Source organism: Stenella coeruleoalba (genome assembly GCF_951394435.1).
Source record: "Stenella coeruleoalba genome assembly, chromosome: 16".
NCBI lineage: Eukaryota > Metazoa > Chordata > Mammalia > Artiodactyla > Delphinidae > Stenella > Stenella coeruleoalba.
Window position 1 is genome coordinate 9,848,448 of NC_137162.1, and position 18,331 is coordinate 9,866,778.

At 37.5% G+C, this 18,331-nt stretch overlaps 1 protein-coding gene across 11 annotated transcripts in view; it reads left to right on the forward strand.

Moving 5' to 3' along the window:
- The window catches only part of ATE1 (arginyltransferase 1), a 202,492-nt gene that overhangs the window by 44,304 nt on the left and 139,857 nt on the right, over positions 1–18,331 (forward strand). For 9 of the 11 annotated variants that reach the window (XR_013824195.1, XM_079899350.1, XM_079899345.1 and 6 more), the window contains one exon: positions 4,573–4,605. The exons of the other annotated variants lie outside the window; for them this stretch is intronic. Coding sequence is in view for 8 of the 9 variants with exons in the window: in XM_079899350.1 (XP_079755476.1) it covers positions 4,573–4,605 (33 nt within the window). In the remaining variant the exon portion in view is untranslated. The remainder of the gene's footprint in view (positions 1–4,572; positions 4,606–18,331) is intronic. 11 annotated transcript variants of the gene reach the window in all.

Below are 18,331 nucleotides of genomic sequence, written 5' to 3' on the forward strand. Positions count from 1 at the left end.
GATGTAGTCCTATTTGTTTATTTTTGCTTTTATTTCCCTTGCCTGAGGAGACATACCAAAAATATATTACTAAGACTGATGTCAAAGAGTGTACTGCCTGTGTTTTCTTCTAGAAGTTTTGTGGTTTCAGATCTTACATTTAAATTTAAGTCTTTACGTAGAGAAGAGACTTGTGGTTGCCAGGGCAGGGGGCGCGGTGGGAGGGGGAAGGACTGGCAGTGTGGGATTAGCAGTTGCAAACTAGTATATAGAGGATGGATAAACAGCAGGGTCCTACTGTATGGCACAGGGAACTGTATTCAGTATCCTATGATAAACCATAATGGAAAAGAATATGAAAAGAATATATATATATATGTATAAATGAATCACTGCTATACAGCAGAAATTAACACAACATTGTAAATCAACTATACTTCATAAAATATTAAAAAAAATAAATTTAAGTCTTTAATCCATTTAAAATTTATTTTTGTGCATGATGTGAGAGAGTAGTCCAGCTGGATTTTTTTACATGCAGCTGTCCAGTTTTCCCAACACAGTTTATTGAGGAGACTATCTTTTCCCCATTGTATATTCTTGCCTTCTTGCCTCCTTTGTTGTAGCTTTATCTTTAATTTTTGCCATTTTAAGTATGGTGTGTCTTTGTATGGTCTTCTTTGGGTTGATCCTGTTTGGGCTGTCTGTGCTTCCTGGACTTGGATATCTGATTCCTTTTCCAGGTTAGGGAAGTTTTCAGCTATTATGTACTGACATATGTCCTCTGTGCCTCTCTCTCTCTCTCTCTCTCTCCCTCCCTCCCTCCCCTCCTTCTGGGACCCCTACAAACGAGAATGTTAGGACATGTGATGCTGTTACAGAGGTCTCTTAAACTGTCCTCATTTCTTTTTTTTTCTTCTTTTTCCTGTTTAGCTTTGGTGATTTCCACTGTTTATCGTCCAACTTGCCCATCTCTTCCTCTGTATCATCTAATCTACTCTTGATTCCTTATAGTGTATTACTGTTATTATTTTTTAAAATATTTATTTATTTGGCTGCGCTGGGTCTTAGTTGCGACGCGTGGGATCTTCCTTGCAGCATGCGGGATCTTTAGTTGTGGCAAGTGAGCTCTTTTAGTTGTGGCATGCGGACTCTTAGTTGGGGCACGCGGGATCTAGTTCCCTGACCAGGGATTGAACCCCGGGCCCCTTGCATTGGCAGCCTGGAGTCTTATCCACTGGACCACCAGGGAAGTCCCATAGTGTATTATTTATTTCAGTTATTGTACACTTCACCTCTGTTTGGTTCTTTTTTATATTTTCTCTTTGTTAAAAACATCCGACTCCTCACTCTGTTCATCCATTCTTCTCCCGAGTTCTTTGAGCATCTTTATGATCATCACCTTGAACTCTTTATCAGATAGATTGCTTATCTCTACTTCACTTAATTCTTCTTCTGGGGTTTTATCTTGTTCCTTCGTTTGAAACATTTTCCTCTGTCACCTGATTTGCTGTTCTTATTTCTATGTATTTGGCAGGTTGGTTACATTTTCCTCCTCCTCCAGATACAGCAAGGGAGACACCCTTACAAAATATTTCCATTACTAATGTAAATGTTTTCTTGCAAAGGGGCAACTCCTACTTGGTTTTCAGAGTTTTCCTGAATTCTCCCGTTTCTTAGAAAATAACCAGTTTAAGATAATATTCGAAAGAGACACATCTTGGGGTGGCAAATTCTGCTCCCCTACATTATAGCAGGCTTTACTTTTTTTTAGAGAAGTTTTAGATTCATAGCAGAATTGAGCCATTTTTGGTACTGATCTAACATCACGGTGGTATTTGTTAAAAGGTGTCTATTTCTGTTATCAATTTCAGTGTATATACAAAATGTATTTTGCAGTTATATTTGCTGTTTTATGATTATTGTTTTTCAAAGTATTACCTTCTTTTCGACTGAATATAATATGCGTCATTTCACTATGAAAAAATTTACTAAGTAATTAACGGAAGGGAAAGCAGCAATGGGTTTTTCTGGTCCACTGAAGTAGACAAAGCCTTTTTCAGCCTTTTTCGTGTCCTGCGAATAGGATAGTGAATGTGTGCCTTGTGATTTGTTGTTCTGTTTTACTGCTTTGCTGACTGAGAACTGTATTTATATAGTTCATGTTTTGGCAGCTTCAAACAGGAAGAGAATTTTTAGGTCTGTTTTGAAAAAAACTGTGACAGGAATGTTACATATGTACATGACAAAGATGTATGTAAATTATTGGAGCTTCAAGGAGAGACAATAGTTTTCTTGGAGAGTATATGCTACTCTGTCATTATTTAAAGTGACTTCTGTCAGATGAAATATTAATCAGTCCAGTCAAACTAAGAAAGAAATGGAAAATTTTATTCAAGCTAAACTGAGGATTATAACCTGGGAACAGCCTCTCAGAAAGCTCCAAGAACTGTTCTGCCCGTTAGAAGTCAAAGCACAATTACAGAAGTTTTTTGACACGGGGGCCTGTACATTAAATGATGTATTATTGACTTACACAATCCAGATCTGCAAGTACAAAGAGATGGGTTGTGTGACCCCTTACAAGATCAAGATGGAATGTGATCTTTTAAGGAGTTGTCTTATTGGTGCTGGGAGAATGTTGCGCTTTATTGTTGAGGAGGTTTGGTGGATGCATAACGCAGATACACAGTGTACATTAGAGGGGAGAGAGGAGGCCAAAGGACAGAAGAATTTTCTATGTTTAAAATTTTCTTATCTTGCCATAAAATATGAATCTTATTTCACACTTCCATCATAATTGATGCATTAAGTACGACTGAACCAGAAGTACTTCTAAATTCTAATGGAGTATGTATAATATAGTTAACATGCACATACTGGAGAAAAGCACGGAAACCCTACATTGGCAAATTTCTCATTTTAAAATAAAAATGCACCATGCCTCATTTTTCTCCACTATTAAAACTGGGTAGTCTTTCAAGTATTACTTTTTATTCTTGGGAGGAAGGGCAGAGATTGTTTATGTTAGGCTAATGTAAAAAGAATCCAAGACCACAAAGGTTGCACTTTAAATTTCAATAGAATTATGTGCTTCATATCAGCATTATGAAATTTTAAAATTTGGTGTATCTTGCACTTTCAGAAATTTCTCCTCTAACAGTTAATATAATTGAATTGCATATTAATATCATTTAAATTAAGAAAAAAATCTTACAGTGCCTTTATTTTAGTATACCCTGTCATCTAAGGCCTAGATGATACTTACTAGTTAATTATGTGGCTTTGGTATGCACTAGTAGTCTTTTAGGAAAATATTTGCTTTAGTTTTGGGGGGAGGAAGTGTCTGATATATTTTTTAAACTTTATTATGAAAACTTTAAACATTCACAAAGTAGGGAGAATTGTATAATGAGTCCTCATATATTCATCTCCTGTCCTCACTAGTTTAATATAATGACTCTTCTTGTTTTATCTGTGCATTCCCCACCATTACTTTCCTCCCAACCCCCCAGTGATTTTGAAGGAAATCCCAGACATCATGTAATTTCATTGAGAAATATTTCAATGTGTACCTCTAAAAGCGAATCAAATTATTTGTATTCCCAGTGAGTACTAGCGAGCTTTGTTGTGGAGAGGAAGTTCAAGAGTGCTTGGAAACAGACCTGCCATTGCATTTTATTATAGTTAATTTGTATTCAGTAAGATCCAGAGTTTACATTACTTGGCATTTTTTTATTATTACAATACATCTCAAAGGATTTGAAGTGTTGATTTTGTAAATAACATCTAAGAAAACATTATGAATTACCATCATGAATATGTATGAAGCAATGTGACAGTCCTCATTTCAGAGCTAATCTGCGATTTGCTTTGTCATTTTTCATGGCTCCTCCCCAGCTCCAAAATTAGTTTCTTTATTTAAATGCTGAGAGACAGTCAGCATGTAACACTTATTTTCAGATGAAATTTATAAGGCTCTATTTGTGTCAGAGAAAGAGCAGAGAGAAAAAATATGCATATGGGGCTGAAAAAAAGAGGAAGGGGCAGAACAGTGTAAACATCACAGCCTGGGTACCAGAGAAATAACTTCCCCTTTCCTTCACTCTCACTCACCCAACCTCCTCTCTTGGTCTTGACTTTTTAATTTCTCTCTTTTCTTGGTGTCCCCTTTGAGTTATATCTTTTTCTTCTCTTGGCATTTACCTAACTTTGCCTGTGGCATTTATGATTAGGAAGATTGCTGATTCCTCCCTTGGAGAATGTTTTATTATATAGGGGTTGTGAGATAAAACTTGAAAAAGCAAAATATTTTAGGACGAATTTGTTGTGCTTTGTTTTGATACAGATTTTGAAAAATGTTTATTTAAACTCGTTCACATAGTTGGGTACTTACTATGGCCTAGATTGAACTTTTCTGTAGTCTGTGAATGAATGATACAATGTATGAAACGTTAACTATATATAGACGTTCAGGTTTGCTTTATGTGCTCTTTTTGAAAAATTTTGTAATAATTTTTCCTTTTTTTGTGTGTTCTCTTTTGCTGCTCATTTATTGGATGAAACTGATTTTATTCAAATGTGACTCTGCAGTTCACAAGATTCCTTTGCAGCTCACCTTTGGAGGTAAGATTACTCAATGACCTTGAAATGAGAATTGCCACTGGTATCTTTTGTGAGGCATTTGATAATTTAAGACTGATCATTTCGTCATGATGTATTCTTCAATACCAGCAATGAGATGAATGAAGACTTTCCTTTATAAGAATTCCTATAAGTTACAGAGCTATCCCGGTAAGTTACAGAGCTCTGTGCGGGCAGTGACCTTCACAGCAGGTCATTGCCGCCATTTTAATAGGTAGAATGAAGTCGGTCCATTTTAAAGAGCCTTGTTGTATCTCCTTACTCCCTTGCCGCTCTCACATTGGCCTTATCCTCTGTAAACTGCCCTGGTGTTAAAGGAGACCTGGAGAAGTCTGGGCAGAGGCTGTCATCAAGCAGGTTTCAGTTAGTTTGAGAGAACCTTCTAAAATCCGTGAATTGATTAGGGAAGAGCAGAGGCCTTCCCTTGTACTGAGCTTCATCGTGACACAGCCATGATTCTAGGTGCCAGATTTGCTTTCTCATCTGATTCTCATAATGGTTCTGCAATTTAGAACTGAAAGTCCAGCGATAAATTGTGAGATAAAGAAAACTCCTAGATAATCAGAGAACCAGTTATCAGTGTGAGCTGTGGTTGATAAGGAGTTGATTACTTGGAGAAGATGGACGAGGCTTTGGGAAAGGAGTCGGAAAGGGGAAGCAGCTGGGTGTGTGGAGGGACATTGGACTTGGTACCAAACCTGGGGTTAAGGTCAGGTCCTCACTTACTAGCCATGTGGCACTGGGCAGTCGCAGCTTCCCTGAGCCTCAGCTTTCTCATATGTAAAATGCAAATAATTTCTACCTCTTGAGTGGAGCAGTGGGCAGGGGAGCGGTTTTTAAAGCGCTCTTCACATGTTACTAATATTTTGTATTCTTCTCTCAGGCTATGATAAGACTCTGTCCCTGCCTTTCATTTGTCCTTCCTTTTGCCTCTATTTGTTTACTTCACTCTGTGAAGTAAACTCACTTCTCTTCCCCACTCCCAACCTCTTCAAATCATATCCCGCTTCAGGGTGAGCGTAGATGCTGTGTCCTCTGTGATGCCCTCTCTGACCGCTCCACATAGAGGCAGTTGTTCCCTTTTCTGCTTCCATAATGTTGCATTCTGTGCTTATTGAAGCTACTATTGTTATGTGGTATGGCCCAGCCTCCTGGTGGCCTCCTTGAGACCTCGTGGTGGCCAGTTTGAATGATTTCCAGGGGAAATTGAGCAGACCACAGTGGGTAGTACCATCCAGGCTTGGTTACATTTTCTAAATGTCCAGGTCCAAAGGGGAAACAAAGCCTGGAAAGATCCTGGGTTTTGAAATGAGAGATCCTTGGGTGACCCATGAGTAAGTAATTTCATCTTTCAATTAATCTAAAAAGTGGAGTTAATAATAATACTTAACTTACAGGGTTATTAAAACGAAATGAGATAATGTGTGGTAAACACTGAGTACAATGCCTGTCACACAGAATTTTAAATAGTTTGGTGTAAAAACAATAAAAATTAAAACTGTACTATAAGAAACTTAAAGACAGTGTAAACTATATAGTCAACTCTTTAATCGATAAAGCACTTTCTAAGTATAGAATGGGAAGTATCACAAAGGAAAGGATGGAAAAATTAGATCTGATTTTGTAAAAAAAATCCATGATTTGGTTCATGAAGACATACGGAGTTAAGAGGCAATTTGGGAAAGTGTAATAAAAAGATTATTATACTTAATATAATCTCTTAGAAACCGTTTTTAAATGTAGTGTTTTCTTTTGCATAATATTTGGTTGGATTTTATCAGATAGTTGATCAGCTGACATACAAATGGTAATATGTTTTTTAAAGTTTAATCTTATAAGTAATCAAAGGAATGCAATTTAAAATAGCAGTTATATATAGTTTTTTAACTATCAAGATATCTTTTTTATTTTTAAGTGAATGCTTGGGATGATGTGATGAGATGGGATGTTTTTAAACTTCATCCTTTATAGAAATCAGTTTGGTCATATACATTAAAGATCTTATAGAAATGCATACCTTGTGGTTGAGTAATTCTTATCTAGGAATCACTGCCAGAGAAATAAAGATTGGGACAAAACTTGCTTAAATATGTTTGTTACAGCATTATTTATAATGGCAAAAATTTATAAATAATTTAAATGTTCAACTGTAGGAAAAGGTCATATAAATCATGGTGCAGCCGGCCATGTGATAGAACACCCAGTAGCCATTAAAATAGTGATCATGCATGTATGTTCATGCGTATATATTGATGAAAAATAGCAGTATAAAATACTTCTGCTTGTACTAAGAGACAGAAGCAGGATGCAAAATTATACATGCAGATCTCAGTTTAAAAACAATTTAAGTAAAACAACAACAATTTAAGTATACAGAAATTAGTTAGGAAGGAGATACACCAAATGTTAGCGTTAACTACAAAATGCTAAATTATTTTACCTCTTGTTCTTCCACGAAGGAGTCACATGGGGAGAATGAGGTACCTTGGTAGGGTTTTTTTTTTTTTTTTTTTTTTTTTTGGCGGTACACGGGCCTCTCACTGTTGTGGCCTCTCCCGTTGTGGAGCACAGGCTCCGACGCACAGGCCCAGCGGCTGTGGCTCACGGGCCCAGCCGCTCCGCGGCATGCGGGATCCTCCCGGACCGGGGCACGAACCCGTGTCCCCCGCATTGGCAGGCGGACTCTCAACCACTGCGCCACCAGGGAAGCCCTCCTTGGTAGGTTTTTGATGATGGCTCTTATAGTCAGTGTTTGACTGAGATGTACATCAGGGAAATCTCTAATTGATGTGGAAACAGGGTCTAGTCTTGGGGAAAAAAAGGGATTGGCAGGAGCTTAGATGAAGAGTTAATATTGATAATGCTTAATTAAGGTTGGACTCTCATTTAAGCAAGAGCTCAGAGGAATAACCAGGAATAGGGGTTTTGAGCAGAAGGCAGTAAGGCTGGATTAGTTTACCTGCACAGGGAGTAAATAAGGAAGCTGGAGCTTGATATCTACTTCACTGGGGCAAAGCAGCAGTTTGGATGTTACTAAACAATGGCAAGGATGCGTTTAAATAGCCCTCACTAACAGACTTTTCTCAAATGTAAGCTCAATGAGAAAGGACCGTGTTTTTCTTGTTTCCTTGTGTTTCCATGTATTGTTAAGTACTATATAGGAGGCACTGAGTAAACATTTGTTGAATGAATGAATAAATAAATAAGTAAACTAGGCACAGCTAAGGCTGAGAGTAGCAAGCTTTTCCCCATAATCTGGCAGGACTGGCTAAGAGCACACAAGGTCTAATATTTATGTCTCAATATGGTTAAGTCTCTCTTCCCAGCTAGATTGTAGCTACTTAAAATCAGGATCTTTGTCTTTTTCATTTTTGGATCCTCTCAGGTATAAATAGGGCTTGGAATGGTACCAACCATATACCTAGAGTTGTACCAAACAAATATTTTAAAAATTACATCTTATTATTCATGTTAAATATTGGGAATCGTTGTGTAGAAGCTTAAATCTTTGGCGAAAAGTAGAAGGGAAAGTATCATCATCAAAGTTTAGTGATAGTTTCTGTTATTTTCTGTCTAATCTGCTTTTTCCATTTAATGATCTGGAGTTATATTTTTACCTTGGCTAAATTGATCTTTTTTCTTACTGGGCTTATGGACATGGAGGAGGCAAAAGAATCAAAATTAAAGATGACCAGTGTGCTTTTCTTTTCTTGAAGTGTTTGGGAAATACTTTGAGGACATTCTGTTGATACTTTTCTAGCTTGGAATTTCACAGGGGCCACCTGACGGCACAGTTAGTGGCTGCTGCCCCTGAATTTCCAGCAGCACTGAGCTCAGGGTTCTGTTGCTGTGCTGCCTTGCAGAACTTGAGAGCCAAACAAAGCCAGGGCAGGAGCATGCTGAGACTCTCTAAATGTTTAATTTTGCCACTAAGCTTATGCTTCAGGTGGAGAAGGAAAATTGCAAATATGGGTAATACCCAAATATTGATAGCTTACCTAATTTTGAATAAAAGAAAAATAGTTCAGGTGGAGACAGTAAAATACATGAGGTTTGCAGCTGAAAATGGAGGAGACTTTAAATTTCATTCTGCCTACAAAAACTAAACTACTATGAATGAACCATGTCCCTTTGTTATAAGTCCTAAACAGTTAACTGCCACATGAATCTAACAGAATTGTCAGGTTATAGTAATTACATCAGTAATTTGATCTGCTGTCATTTGAATGGAGCCATGTGTGGAGAGTCAGTTCTTCCCTCTGTGGGGCTGACCCTTTTACATTTCTGTAAGCTGAAGACTAACAGAGCTCATTAAGCTTTATGGGAAAAGAGCTTTTGTCACCTCGTCAAGTCCGGCAGCACATTTCCATTCTATTCCTGATTTCGCGTGGCTCTGTAGCTGCTGGTGTGCATTCCCCTGCTAGGTTTACATGGGATCTCTCCCTCACAGACATTTTTATTGACATTTCTAAGCCTGAATTACATTTCGTGTGGCACCACCTACAGATGTCTTCAATTAAATGTAGGTAAATAAAAGGGATTATGTATCAGAGGCTAAAAGATTCTTCAAATTCTCTTCTAAGCCATACTTTGCCAGCCAATCCAGTAGCATGCAGTCTCAGCATCATTTTGGAGGTAGAGAACTACAGAAGAGGCATTTGTAAGAAAAGTTAAACCATGTGGGAATGTGGGTCACTTAGGATTCTCTTTAAGGATGTCCTATTCCTTCATTTCAGATCAATTAAAATCTTCTTTGTTAGCAGTTAGCATAATAATTTTTCGAGAAGTTAGCAGCTGTAGTGTATTGGGCACTATCCTAAACTCTTTGCTTACATTATTTTAATTTTTGTAGAATGTCTATATGGTAGTTATTTCCAGTTTCCTTATGAAGAAAATTGAACCTAGAGAGGTAGTTTAGTTGAGTTCAGTATCACAGCTACTAGTGAATGGCAACAACATGCTTAAAATGTCTTATATTACATGAAGTGATGATGATATTACTTGAAGGAAGACAGTGATAAATTTGAGATGTGTCAACCTTGGCACTGTTGACATTTTGGGTTGGATAAATCTTTTTCGTGGCACCATCTTGTGCATTGTGTGATGCTTAGCAACATCTCTGGCCTCTACCCACGAGATGCCAGTAGCACCCTTCCCCGAGTTGAAACAAAATGTCTCCAGACTTTGCCAAATATCCCTAGGGGGTAAAATGGCTCCCTGTTAAAAACTACTGCCCTAGAGCAGCCTTAACAAAAAAAGAACAGAGAGTTAATAATCCAATAGCGATGATAGTAGCAATGATAACATGTTTTCAGTCTCACCAAAGGTGGGAAAAAGGACAGGTGAACAAAGGACAAGTGAGACAAATAGAAAACAAATAGCAAAATGGTCCACTTAAACACAACCATATTAATTATTATATTAAATATTAATGATCTAAACCAAAAATCTGCTCTATGGAAACGTTTTATATCTGTGCAGTGGAAAACATGTATGTAGTCAATGGTCATACATAGTCACTGAGCTCTTTAGGAACTGAATTTAAAAGTTTTTAAATTTTAGTTATGTAGCCACATGTGGCCAGTGGCTATCCTATTGGACAGTACAGGTCTAAACACTCCAATTGAAAGTCAGAAATTGTCAGACTAGGTAAAAGAGAAAAAGCAAAATCCATCTTAAATATGAAAGCATGAGTAGGTTAAAAGCGAAAGACCAGAGTAAACTATACCATGTAAATACTAATCATAATAAAAATGGAGTGGCCGTATTCATACCTAACAAAATAGACTTCAGGGCAAAAGCTCTTACCAGAAGGAAAGATGGACATTTCGTAATGATAAAATAGTCAGTTCATCAAGTGAGGACAGTAATCCAAATGTGGTACACTTAATAACAGAACCTCAAGATACATGAAGCAAAAACTAACGGAACTGAAAAGAGAAACAATCAAATCCACAGCTATAGTTGGAGACTTTAGAACAGCTTTCTCAGTAATCGATAGAACAACTAGGCAGAAAATTACAAGCAATTTAGAAGATTTGGACAAAACTATCATACAGTTCCACTTAGTTGACATCTATTGAATGCTGTACCCAACGACAAAATACGTATTTTTTCAAGTCCATAGGGAATATTCTCCAAGACAGATCATATGCTGTACCATTATACAAATCTTAATAAATTTAAAAGGATTGAAATAATCTCTGATCAAAGTGGAATTAAATTAGAATCAGTAACAAAAAACTGTTATAGTTTAGCAATAATAGGACAAACAACCTAATTTAAAAATAGATAAAAGACCTGATTATATATTTCACCGTGAAGACATACAAATGGCTAATAAGCACATGAAAAGATGCTCACCATCCATTAGGGAAATGCAAGTTCATACCACAATGAGATACCAACATAAACTCGCTAGAATGGCTGTAATCAAAAGATAATACCAAGTGTTGGCGAGAAGTGGAGAAATGGAACCCTCATACATTGCTGATGGGAAGTAAAATGGTATACCCCCAGTCTGGCAGTTTCTCAAAATATTAGACTTAGGGTTACTGTATGACCCAGCAATTTCACCCTTAGGAATATACACCTAAGTGAAAGGAAAAGGTTCAGACAAAGGCTTGTATGTGAATGCTCATGGCAGCATTATTCCTAACGGCCCAAAGCTGGAAACAATTCAGGTGTCTGTCAGCTGGTAAATGGATTAGCAAAGTGTGGTTTTTTCATACAATGTAATACCATTCAGCAATAAGAAGGAACGAACTACAATACGTGCAACACATGGATGAACCTTAAAAACATTATTGGAGGTGAAAGAAGCCAGGCACAACAGAGTGCATGTTGTGTCTTTCCAGCTGTATGAATTATCCCGAAAGGGGGACTTTATAGAGTCAGAAAGCAGAGGAGTGCTTGCCTGGGATAAGAGGTACGAGCGGAGGACCGACTGCAAGTGGACTTTTGAGAATTTTGGGGGGGGTGGTAGAAATGTTTTCAAATTGGGTTATGTGGTTTCACAATTCTGTGAATTTGCTAAAAATCACAGAATGCTGTGCTTAAAATGGGTGAATTTTATCATATGTTAAGTACACCTCAATAAAGCTGTTAAAAAAAAAAAGCTTTTATCATTTCTTCATCCTTTAATTTCTCAAAATGTTGTGGAAAAGGTCTGACTCAGCTTGGCATCTTCCCTAGTTGTGGTCTAGGTGTTTACACAGTTTTAGCATTTGCCAAGATAGTGCTGTGTGTTGAAATAGATGTTTTAATTTAAATATTAACTAGTTAATACCCAATATTAAATAAAGTTAGCCATTAATATTTATCGGTAGCTTGCAAAACCAACTCTCCAAGTTTTTTTTTTTTGGTGGGGGGGAGTCGGGAACTACCTTTGCTCTTACTTGGAACTCTGTGGTAGACTGGGATCATATGTGTATATTTGGTTGTGTGTATGTGTATGTATGTGCACTGATTGCAAACTGCAGGTAGCACGGGTGGGGATCTGGCTTTATAGCCAGTGGTAACATTCATTCATTTTGTTGTCAAGGAAAATAAAGGACTGTGAGAACCTAACATCTCTTCAGTCTGTCAGCATATGAAAAATATGAAAAATATCATTCTTTGGAATGGCTTTGGCAGATATCAAGATATCTCCAGTAACCAGAATTTGGAAGAGGGAATGGCTCTTACCTCAACTGGATCCTGTAGAAATGAAGGGAGCTTGCAGAGGTAGCAGTGGGAGGGGTGAGGTAGGTGGAACGTTGAGTTGCTAACCTTGAGAAGGGAGTTCAGTTTTACCAAATAAAGAGCACACTGAGCTGGCCTGAATTGGAGAGCTGTGGAAGGCTAGGAAGAGGGCTGAGCTGGTGAGCTGTGGGAAGCTGTTACCTGCTGTCTGGTATAATGCTTGGGAGGACCCGCAGTGCTGAAAGAGCTGGGGCCAGGGCAGACAGAGGTAACTCAAGAGGGGCCGGATCTTCTCAGAGAGTGGTTGTCCGTCCGCTGTTTGTTACTGACTAATCAGAAATGGAAAACTGGGCAGTGGCTTGATCCACTGGGCAAAAGTGGGAACATGAGTGAAGATCACTGCTTTTCTAGTTACGTGGCTTGAGAAACAGTCATGCAGTTTTCAGGCTGAGCCCTGTGCTGTAGAATCAGAAGTCGAATAGGCAAGGTGGTGTTGGCTGAGGCACCAGTTAGAATTCCGGAGCCACGTCCCCCAAGTCATTGGGACTGTCATTTGATTGCTCTCCCTTTCAGCTGAGTCTGAGGCCTCTTGGGCAGTTCTGGCTGGGGTGAGCCTGCCGACGAAGAACCGGTTGAACTGAAGACGTTATTCCTTCCCTCGGTTCATTGCAGTAATGCTTGGACAGCTTTCACGTGATCGCCAGAATAGTGTTCCCTGGACTTACGGTGGCATTCAGCAAACGCTGGTTGAGTTCATAAATGAACTTATTCTCAGTTAGTTTCTGGATATCCCATGATCGTTGAGCCAGTGTAAGCTGAAACCTTATATTTTGTAGTGAAATTATATCAGCTGGAAGTCTTTTCCTGGAAACTGATCTCACTTGATAAAAACTCAAAATTCAGAGAATAAAAGAAAGCACACTAGAATAGAAAACCAAACATTAAATAGAAAAATGCCATAAATTTCCATGTTGAAGATTTTTCTGCATGGGACTTGGATTAGTTTAGGCATTTAAGTCCATTCAAGATACCTTTTTGCCAGGTCAGCCTTCCTTTAGCGAGTAGTGGTATTCATCCTTACTCTGAGGATCTTTCAGCTGTGTTCACAGTTAAGGTCATCTGCCTTGACGATTTTCATTACCCACTAGATGTGCATGAATGCTTCGGAAAATGTTTGAATGGTAAATCCTGGCATGGATTAGTTTCCATGGGGATGTCAGTCTTGTTTGATGTTGGTAGTCATTGAGTTCTAAATAAAAATATCAGTTTGGGTTGTCACCGTGGGATGTTTTTCTCTTCTATCAGAAAGATTGGAAAAGCAGGATGCTCAAATTGAACCGACAGTAAGTAAGGGCTCACATTAGGTTAGTCACCCTTGTTTCTAAGGTGTTTGTTGTAGTGCCCAATAAATACTGGCTGATAGGTAGAAGTGAGAAGTTTGGGATTCGGCTGCTTTTCCTTTTGAGCGTTTAGATAGCGCCTCATAGAAGTCTTTTTGTTGGATGATTAGGATTGAAAATATAAAGGAAAATATAAATAAAATATAAGGAAATGTCAAAGTAAACAACGATGAACATCTTAATTTTTATCTATTTGTTCTGTAGTAAAAATGCAGAAATAAATTCCTTTTTTATTTCTGTCACATTTATTAAAAACATTTACTGTAAATCTTTTCTCAGCTACCTATGCTTAAAGTTCACATTTTTGTCATTACAGTGTTCTCAGTTTTAAGTTGTAAATGTTAGGGTAAACTTTTTTGCTTTCTTTGAAGCATTTTAGTTCCTAAGAATTCTGTCATTGAGACACACGTTTCTTGATTCGTACTTTGGTTTAGTAAATTGCTGAAGTATCTGCATTCATTAGGTTGAACAGGGCACGTTAATATATTTTGGTTGTGTTTTAGCATGGTGTGCCACAGAAGCAATGTCCGCTGAGAAAAACACTGAACTGAAAGTTGAGAATTCCAGATCCTTCTTAACATTCTCCTAAACTGGCTGTGTGACCTTGGGCAAGTCCCTTAATCACCTTGACCCTCACTTTTTCACTTGTAGAATGAGTAAGAGTATCTCAGATGAAGACGTCCCTTAAAACTGAGTGAACTTAGCCAACATTCTAACGTGTTTTATAGCTTCTTTTCTGACTCGGGTATTTTAAACCAGGCAAATAAAATAAGCTTCCCCTAACCTACAGCTTGCCGTAGTTCTGAAGCAAGGTGACATTTTACTTAGAATGGTTCTACTCACTTCTTTCTATAAAAACAAGTCTTATCCTGTTAACTTGCATACCCAAATATTATTTATCTTATTTTTGTCCTTAATATGGTCTCACTCGTACATGTTAATTATATTTTTAATAAAGTGGTAACTTGTTTCGTAGAGAAAACTTGAGGTAGGAAATTGAGAAGTACCTGTTATAGATAAGCATTATAGCAGACCGAGAAAGTGCGTAAATACAAACATCACAACTTTCTTACAGATCCCTTTTACACCTTCTCAAAGTGGCTCCTCTCTAATGACTGGATAATCTTCACCAACTCAGGGATTCTGATGAAATTGAGGCCTTTAGATGTTTAACTAGCGTAAAGTACTGTACTGCAACCTGAGAGAATTGTGTGAATAGGAAGAGTGAATGAATTCTTCCTAATCTGCAGGCTGTAAATGTTATGTCATTTATATTACTTAGTAAAATTAACTTTTATATATTTCCTCTGTGAGCAGAGAAAATGTTGCTTAAAGTAGAATAACAAAATATTGTTACTTTTACATGTACTTTTTTTTTTCTTTTTTAAGGATCATTTAAACTTAATTGCCTTTGGATTGAAATATAGGTGATGATAGGAAATAATCACATTAGAATAAGCCTGTATAGGCTAAAATTTTTGGTGCAGTCTTATTACAGAGTTAGCATTATCTAACTTATAAATATATGTAACTAAGGTAATTGTGTGTTTTGAAGGTTATGATCAGTAAATTTGGCTCCTATAATATAAAATGGGCTGTAAACCATTGATATCTAGTGTAATATCAAATCAGAGTACTTGCAGTTTGTGTTAACTGTCAGAATCAGTGAAGAAAAAAATAACCTCAAAATGCAAAATATTCCTTGCCGATGGAGATTACAATGAATATTGGCAGCTAAACATTAGGTAACGTTCCTAACTAGTTCAAGGCTATAGTTGTCTTTTTCAGGAGGTGGGATTTTGCCAGGGGAACAAGACTCATTTAATAGCAGATCTTTTGTTCTAATGGAATGTTCCTAAGTGGGAACTACGTGTCCAACCACCATATATTTTCTCAGAATTGGCCCTTAATTTCACATACTTTGGGTATTAACGGGAAACAAGGTTGGAGTCTTTGTGCAAAGCTATGTGATATATTAACCATGAATATTGCTATTTGCATTTTCCAAATTAAATTTATTATTATTTTTAATTTCTTATAGACTATATTGTTTCACATTTTTAAATTTAGTTTTTGGGTCTTTTGTTTTTTTTTGTTTTTTAAAGAAATCATGTAAATTTTGATGCCATACTGGTTTAGCACACCTTTGAGTTTCTTTTTTTTTTAAATTTTTATTGGAGTATAGTTGATTTAAAATGTGCTAATTTCTACTGTGCAGCAAAGCGAATCAGTTATACATGTACATATATCCACTCTATTTGATTTTTATTTTTTTAATTAATTAGTTTATTATTTATTTATGGCTGTATTGGGTCTTCGTTGCGGTGCGCATGCTTCTCATTGCTGTGGCTTCTCTTGATGTGGAGCACGCGCTCTAGGTGCACGGGCTTCAGTAGTTGTGGCACACGAGCTCAGCAGTTGTGGCGCACGGGCTTTGTTGCTCTGCGGCATGTGAGATCTTCCCGGCCCAGGGCTCGAACCTGTGTCCCCTGCATTGGCAGGCAGATTCTTAGCCACTGGGCCACCAGGGAAGTCCCCACTCTTTTTTAGATTCTTTACCCATATTGGTCATTACAGGGTATTGAGTAGAGTTCCCTGTGCTATACAGTAGGTCCTTACTAGTTATCTATTTGATATATATAAACAGTATGGTGTATATGTCAATCCCAGTCTCCCAGTTTATCCCCCCCTTCCCCCAGTAACGATACATTTTTCTACGTCCGTGACTTTATTTCTATTTTGTAAGTTCGTTCATTTGTACCATTTTTTAAGATTCCACACATAAGCGCTATCATATGGTATTTGTTTTTCTCTGTCTGACTTATTCACTCAGTATGACAATTTCTTGTCCATCCATGTTGCTGAAAATGAAATTATTTCATTCTTTTTTTATGCCTGAGTAATATTCCATTGTATATATATGTACCACATCCTTTTTATCCATTTCTCTGTCGATGGACATTTAGGTTGCTTCCACGTCCTGGCTATTGTAAATAGTGCTGCAGTGAACATTGGGTTGCTTGTATCTTTTCAAATTATGGTTTTCTTTGGGTATATGCCCAGGAGTGGGATTGCTGGGTCTTATGGTTAATTCTATTTTTAGTTTTTAAGGAACTTCCATACTGTTCTCCATAGTGGCTGTACCAATTTACATTCCCACCAACAGTGTAGGAGGGTTCCCTTTTCTCCACACCCTCTCCAGCATTTATTGTTTATAGATTTTTTGATGGTGGCCATTCTGACTGGTGTGAGGTGATACCTCATTGTAGTTTTGATTTACATTTCTGTAATAATTAGCGACGTTGAACATCTTTTCATGTGCTTTTTGGCCATCTGAATGTCTTCGTGAGTTTCTGTTCTTAAAATGAATCTGAAGTTTATTTGTAGTGTTTCATGAAACTTAACAAAAGGCAGAATAGTTGCAGGAATAAGTTATTTTCAAGCAATGCACTTTTAATCAGGTGCTTAAAATGATTACCTTTGGGATTCTCCATAAACTCTTGTTTAAAAAAAATTCAGGACATCAGTTGGCAAATCGTGGATTTTTATGTGAACAGGTGTGTGATTTTGGAGAGTTACTTTTGGATGCTTTAGCAGGGAGGAGAATACAGGTCCTGCTCTCTTACAGCCCCTGAAGACTTTCACTCTTCCAGTCTTTGAACCCATGAGTAAGTCCCTCCAATGCTGTCCCTGGTGCCTGGAGTATGACTCCCCCTTTGCCTGTTCCTTTGAGTCTTAACAGTTGTCTGTTTTAAACATAACTGAAGCACATGGAGGCAGGTGGGTCAGGAGACAGGTGTACCTTATCAGAGTAAATATACACCCATTTTGGAAACCATTTAGCTGGAAGTCTGAATTGGTCCATTAATATGGATGTCATTTCTACAGAGTACCTTTGGTATTGTACTGCACAGCTCATTAATCACAGAAGCCATGCCATCCTTCCCCAACATTTAAGATGTGTTTTCTTTTGTATAGCTAGCGGTGAGCTTTATTGTTAAATTTTTCCTGTTGTCAGCTAAATTCTTGAAATAGAGGAACTGCTGAAAAATAACTTCGCTTATTCTTTCAGTTATCTAAAACTGTGACAAACTGTGGGCATGAGAAAGATAAACTATTAAATGTTGCTAATCACATTACTGACTTGTGAGGAAATTGATAGCTTCTGTTAGTTTATATAACTTTGCTATTAAATGAGCTACTGATATAATTTCATAGACACAATCTTTTAGGATGTGTCATTCAGACCCCTTAAAACAAAAACAAAAATGGACTCAAATTTGCTCATACTCTACAAAGTGTTTGTACGTTGTCATTTGTTTCTCACAACTACCTTTGAGGGTGCTTACTAGTATGATTCCTGTTTTAAAAATTCAGAAATTGATACTTTTAAAAGTCAAGTTATCGTCTTGCTAAGATAAAATAGCCAGAAAATGTACAGTGAGTGGAGTTAGGGCTCAAATCCAGATATCTTGGTTCCGAATCCTGGCCTCAAGTCACTATAACCTGCTCCCTTTCTGTTTGCAGTTTGCAGTGTATAGACTCCTCTTCCTACCTTTAAAAAATACATTTATGCGAATGTTCTCAGAAGTGTGGTCCTGCAGCCTCTGGTGGTCCCTGATGCC